We start from the raw sequence: 855 nt of genomic DNA, 5'->3' as shown, positions 1-855 counted from the left end.
AGGATTCAATGGTTCCACTGAAACGTCAATCAAAATCAGTTTTATTTATACAAAAACATCTCATAACTTGGACAAAAACTAAAAACAAAACAAAACAAAACAAAAAGCTAATTTATTAACATATTTATTAACACATTTTATCCATCATCAGTTTCCTGTTTCACATCAATGAGTTTCAGACTGATCAGTATTTGGTTTTCAGCAGGAAGAACATCAGAACTGAACTTTGATTGCAGAGACCTTCATCTGTGAGATCTCGACTTTATCTGCAGTGTAGATGTATGGAAACATCTTCTCAGTGAAAGTGTGTGTGAAGGTGTGTATGTGTGTGTTTGTGTCAGGATCAGAGAAGGACAGAGTCCCTCCGTCCCAGTCCAGACTCACTCTGATCCTCTGGAGCTTCTGCTGAAATGATGGATCAGAGGGACGAGCTCCTGGAGACAACACGGAGTATTTACCTTCAAAAAACTCTATTTCCCATAATCCAGACTCGATGTAGCCCCTCCTCTGGACTGACTCTGCTAACACACCGAGGATCCAGCCTTTACTGTCTCCAACCTCCACGATCCATCTGTGAACCCCAGACTCCAAACCTTCAGAACCCAGAACAGAACAGGTACCAAACCTCTCAGGGTTAAAAGGAAGCTGCTGATCTCCTCGGTCTATGATGCACAGATCTTCAGACAGGACCAGACCTGGACCAGCAGTGTTTGGGTCCAGGATGATGGGGCTGTAGGAGACCAGGTCCTTCATGTTGGTCCAGATGTTGAAGGCCAGGTTGCCCAGGTGTTTGGCCTGGTCTATCAGAGCTCCTGAGGGCAGCTGTGGATCATCCAGCAGGGGGCAGCGCTGGAC

The 855-nt window shown here is 45.4% G+C and overlaps 1 protein-coding gene across 1 annotated transcript in view; it reads right to left on the bottom strand.

Annotated features, from left to right (window-relative positions):
* Positions 1 to 213: 213 nt before the first annotated feature.
* LOC106522317 (zinc-binding protein A33-like) overlaps positions 214 to 855 on the bottom strand; it is a 7402-nt gene continuing 6760 nt past the window's right edge. Inside the window, exon 2 of the mRNA XM_014015293.1 lies at positions 214 to 849. Coding sequence (XP_013870747.1) covers positions 214 to 849 — 636 coding nt within the window. The remainder of the gene's footprint in view (positions 850 to 855) is intronic.

Source organism: Austrofundulus limnaeus, unplaced genomic scaffold (genome assembly GCF_001266775.1).
Source record: "Austrofundulus limnaeus strain Quisiro unplaced genomic scaffold, Austrofundulus_limnaeus-1.0 Scaffold127, whole genome shotgun sequence".
Taxonomy (NCBI): Eukaryota; Metazoa; Chordata; class Actinopteri; order Cyprinodontiformes; family Rivulidae; genus Austrofundulus; species Austrofundulus limnaeus.
The sequence above is the reverse complement of the archived record's forward strand: the minus strand, read 5'-3'. Positions and strand labels throughout refer to the sequence as shown.